Here is a 5318-nt window from a genome sequence, read left to right as displayed (position 1 = left end):
CTCCACGTACACCAGCGTCGTGATCAATCTCGTCTTCATTCGTTCTCTCGGCAAGAGTCGGCGGACAGAGATGCCAAGGCTATCTCGTCAACACTGTGACAGTTTCGAAATTCCAGCTATGACAACAAATTGAAGTGATATCCTAATTGAATAGTGTAATAAACACATGGAATGATGTAATAAACTATTTGAATGAAGTATGTGCAGAAGCATTTGAAGTCCTACTGGAATGATGTAAAAACATTGTCCAATGAAGTAATAACATTTTTGAATGAATAATAAACCTAGTTCAACGAATTAATGAAGCATGCTTTGAATTATTTCAAAACCTAAGGGGAGTAAGTAAAAACATACTGGAGTTTCAAGTTATTACGTACTGGAATGAAGTAATAAACATATTACTCCATCCGTCCCCCAATAATTGTCCACTTTAGTTCCGACACGGGTTTAAAGAAATGTAAAGGAAAGCGAGTTAAAAAAGTTAGTGGAATAGGGATCTCACTTTTATATATTAGTTTTATAATAAAATGTGAGCGTGATGAGTTGGTGGAATGTGGGGTCTACTTACCATTTATGGTAAAAAGGTGAAAGTGGACAATTAATGGGGGACGAACGAAAATGGTAATAGTGGACATCTAATGGGGGACGAAGGGAGTACAATTAAGTAAAATGGGCTTGTAATGCAGACCGACAAATTAGTGCATCTCATCAAAAAACTAGATCTAATGGCCCTAATTTGATCTGTAGTTCGGTCTTTAAAATTAATTCGACATTGATCACAACTCTCTCCCGAAACCCTGAACCCTAACCCTATTTACATATATATATATATATATATATATATATATATATATATATATATATATTGAGAGAGAGTCTGACTATATGATTGTGATCATTTTAGTACAACAATGTTGAATTATCATATTTGATGGACGGAGGTAGTTATAATAATATTATTTTAGAAAATACTAATCATGTCCATGAGAAAAAGTTTCATTTTGCCACTTAGGGATTTACACAAAAATATTCCTATTTCTAAGATAGGAAAGTTTCTCTCTTATACTTTTTAAATTTTCTCCCTCTCTCTTTTTTTAACTATTTTTTTCCTTATCTCTTACTTTAACAATTTCTCATTAAAACTCGTACCGTTCATAAATGAAATTTTTTTGTTGACTAAGGGAGTATGTTATTTAGAGTGAAGCATAAAAAGGAGAAAAATATAACGTTTATCGAATAGTCGTGTGTCAGTCAATGCCATTGATTAGTCACATAAAATACGTCATCGTGGTGGGCACACTAATGTGAACAAATACTTCCCCCGTTCCATAGTAGTGGAGTCATTTTGACATTTTGGTACGTTACATAGTAGTGAAGTCATTTCTTTTTTTATTAAAAGTAATACATTTATTCTTACTTTCTTTACTCTCTCTTACTTTATTATTTCTTCTTCATCTCCCCACATCTTTCATTTCCTACTTGATTCTTTATTTATTTATCTCCTTAACACAATTTTTCTTAAATCACGTGCCGGAAAAAATATCCCAATAGTGGCGAGAGAGTAGCTGTGTCAGTCATTGCCATTGACTTATTCCAAGTACCGCAAGGACCTGCAACTCACTTGGCTCCACTGTTGCCTTTATACATTTCCTATAATTGTAGAAGATAGATGCCCAACATTCTAAACAAGCTCATCCTTACTATAACGATGATGTCCCGCGTTCTTTACTTGTTCATCCTCATCTCTATATATTCAACAATCAAAATTACCGGCGCCTCCACAGCCGCCCACACCGCCACAGAACTAATCCTCCTAAGCTGCGGCGCAACAACCATCACAAACGACACCAGCAACCGGAGTTGGGGCAGCGATCAAGGTTCAAAATACGTGCCGTCAAACGCCCTTTCTGTATCTTCAGTTTCCGATGCTTTCACCATGGAACCTTCGGTTTTTGCAGTCCCTTACAAGACTGCTCGTATTTTCCACTCACCTTTCAGTTTCATGTAGACTTTCCCCTTACCAGAGGCCAGAGGACTATATAAAACCGATTTTTTTTAATTGAATCCATTTACGGTTGTCCAATGACGTGGCTAAATAGTACTCCCTCCGTCCCGCACTACTCGCACTTATTTCCTTTTTGGGTGTCCCAAGTTACTTGGACTCTTTCCATTTTTAGTAAAAAATTTTACCTACAGCCGTCATTTTTGACTTTCCTATACACTCATTCCTTAATCTCCGAGCCGAAAAGGAAATGAGCGAGTAGCCCGGGACGGAGGGAGTACATAGATTTGTCCTTTATCTGCATTACCATCTTGGTGGGAGACGCTAAGATTCAGTGAATGCCATTGACTAGTTCCAAGTACCCGCAAAGACCTGCAACTGCCACTTGCCTCCAGTTTTTCTCTTACACATATTTCCTACTATAATTTACGGAAGATAGATGCCCAACATTCTAAACAAGCTCGACCATACTATAACGATGATGCCCTACGCTCTTTACTGGTTCTTGTTCATCTCTATATATTCTACGGTCAGAATCACCAGCATCTCCACCGCGGCTTACACTGCCACAGAATTAATCCTCCTAAGCTGCGGCTCATCAACCATCACAAACGACGCCAGCAACCGGAGTTGGGTCAGCGATCAAGGTTCAAAATACGTGCCGTCATACGCTCCTTCCATCTCTTTAACTTCCGATGCTTCCACTATGGAACCTATGGTGTTTGCAGTCCCTTACAAGACTGCTCGTGTTTTCCACTCCCCTTTCACGTACACTTTTCCCCTCACCGAAGGCCAGAAATTCCTTCGCCTTCACTTTTACCCCAACATTTATTCCAACGTCGACACTAATCCATCTTTATTTTCTGTCAAGGCGAATGCCTTCACCCTCTTGCATAACTTCAGTGCTTTCCTTCATTCCAGATACATAAAACGACATGCTTTTATGATGGAATTCATTGTTAAAATTGGAGCAACCCAAAAACTCGATTTAACCTTCACCCCCAATCCAGAATCTTCTGCTTTTGTAAACGGAATTGAAATTGTGTCCATCCCCGATAAACTCTACCTTTCGGAAGAAGGCGTGCAAATCAAATATGTGGATCAATTGTTTTATCTCGACAGCAACACTGCTTTGGAAAATCTTTACAGGCTGAACGTCGGTGGCACCGCGGTTCTGATAGAAGAAGATAGTGGGCCCACTCGCGGCATGTTTCGGGGCTGGAGTCCTGATGATGACTACATATACTACGGTGATAGGGGGTACACGCGGAATAAAGAGGAACCTGGGATCAACTACAGCACCAAAACTCCTCCCTATACCGCGCCGCCTAAAGTATACACGTCTGCTAGAACTATGACCAACATCAGCTTAAGTTTAGAATGGGGTTTTCCGGTTGATTCTGGATTCAACTATCTGCTCCGCTTCCACTTTTGTGATTTTGTGTTCAGTAAGGAAAACGACTTAAAGTTCAGAATAGAAATCAATAATCAGACAGTTGATCCTGAAGTTAATGTTATCTTCTTTGCCGGCGGCCCTGATATTCCCATCGCCAGAGATTACATAACATGGGTTCCTGATGATGGAAATCGTGGAAAGCAAGACCTGCGGCTATCTCTGGTGCCTTCCCTTAGGGCAGGGGCAGGACCAGAATATATTAGCGCTATCCTAAATGGGTTAGAAATTTTCAAACTCAATGACTCGAAAGGAAGTTTTGCAGCATCCAACCCAGAACTGGAGATCGATTCTCCACCGGCGTCAGTAGCAGGGAACCTGCCGCCGAAGAAGAAAACTGGTGTTGTAATTTACACTGTGGTGGGGAGTGTTATCGGCGTAGTTGTGGTGGTTGCAGCGGTGATGATCTTGATTCTCCAGCGGAAGCGTAAAGTGAAGGACGCAAGCACAAGCGTCACCAAGTCATCATGGGTTCCACTATCGACGCATTCAAGGTCTACAGCAGGATCAGGCGTCTCCCTGCCTTCTGATATATGCAGATACTTCTCCATCAACGAGATCAAAACCGCCACCCGCAACTTCGACGACAACTTCATCATAGGCAGGGGGGGTTTCGGCAACGTCTACAAAGGCCTCATCGACAACGCCGCCACCACCGTCGCAATCAAAAGGCTCAACTGCAAATCCAGCCAAGGCGCTCGCGAGTTTCTCACCGAGATCGACATGCTCTCTAGGCTTCGCCACCTCCACTTGGTCTCCCTCATCGGCTACTGCGACGATGACGGCGAGATGATCCTGGTATACGACTACATGATCCACGGCACCCTCCGCGACCACATCTACAATCCCGAAAACTCACCCCTAAGGTGGAAGCAGCGCCTCCAAATCTGCCTTGGCGCCGCTAGAGGACTGTACTACCTCCATACCAACGCAAAGCGCGCCATCATCCACCGCGACGTCAAGTCCTCCAACATCCTTCTGAAGGACAAATGGGTGGCCAAGGTGTCCGACTTCGGCCTCTCCAAAGTGGGGCCAGCTGCAGGCAATCAAACACACGTCAGCACAATTGTTAAAGGCAGCTTCGGTTATGTAGACCCAGAGTACTACCGCACGCAAAAACTAACTCTAAAATCCGACGTGTACTCGTTCGGAGTGGTGATGTTCGAAGTTTTATGCGGAAGGCCACCAATAATCGCAACCTTGCCAATGGAGCAAGCGAATTTAGCAGAGTGGGCAAAATTATGTTGCAAGAAAGGGACAGTTGATAAGATAATTGACTCCAATCTTAAGGGACAGATTGCGGCTGAATGCTTTAGAAATTTTGTAGAAATAAGCATAGCATGCCTCAGAGACAAGGGGATTGATCGGCCATCGATGAATGACATTGTTTGGAAACTGGAGTTTGCAATGCAGCTTCAAGTGTCGGCAGAGGACAGAGGTGAAGGCAAGGACGATGGGTTCACGCCCATGAGCCCATCGCTGCCATTGCTCGGGATTGGTTCGTCTAACACCTTTTCGCGATCAAGGAGCACCGAATTCTCTACCAGCAGCAGCGACTGTCCAGTAGATGATTTCTCTGAGCTCATCAACCCCATGGGCCGTTGAGGTCATAATAGGGGACGAAAAGAGTATTATTCACTTTGTTGGGATAAATGCAGTATATTTTCATGTGGCCTACATGAATAAAGATGTTTTCCGTCTATTAATTTGTCCCATGCAATGCAATACTCATTACCTCCGTCGATATATATTCTATTTTTGATTGGCTAGGATTTTAAGAAATTGTATCAATTTATAAAACAAAAGTCATAGCAAAAGTTGGAGAAATGTGAGTTTTACTTTAAATATTGGTTTTATAAATTT

At 42.2% G+C, this 5318-nt stretch overlaps 1 protein-coding gene across 1 annotated transcript; it reads left to right on the top strand.

Annotated features, from left to right (window-relative positions):
• Window positions 1-2370: 2370 nt before the first annotated feature.
• Window positions 2371-5077, top strand: LOC121755416 (receptor-like protein kinase FERONIA). The gene has a single exon (XM_042150716.1). The coding sequence runs from the start codon at window positions 2442-2444 to the stop codon at window positions 5058-5060; it is 2619 nt and encodes an 872-aa protein (XP_042006650.1). The 5' UTR covers window positions 2371-2441; the 3' UTR covers window positions 5061-5077.
• Window positions 5078-5318: the final 241 nt, after the last annotated feature.

Source organism: Salvia splendens, chromosome 11 (genome assembly GCF_004379255.2).
Source record: "Salvia splendens isolate huo1 chromosome 11, SspV2, whole genome shotgun sequence".
Lineage (NCBI taxonomy): Eukaryota > Viridiplantae > Streptophyta > Magnoliopsida > Lamiales > Lamiaceae > Salvia > Salvia splendens.
This window is presented reverse-complemented; position numbering and strand designations above follow the sequence as displayed.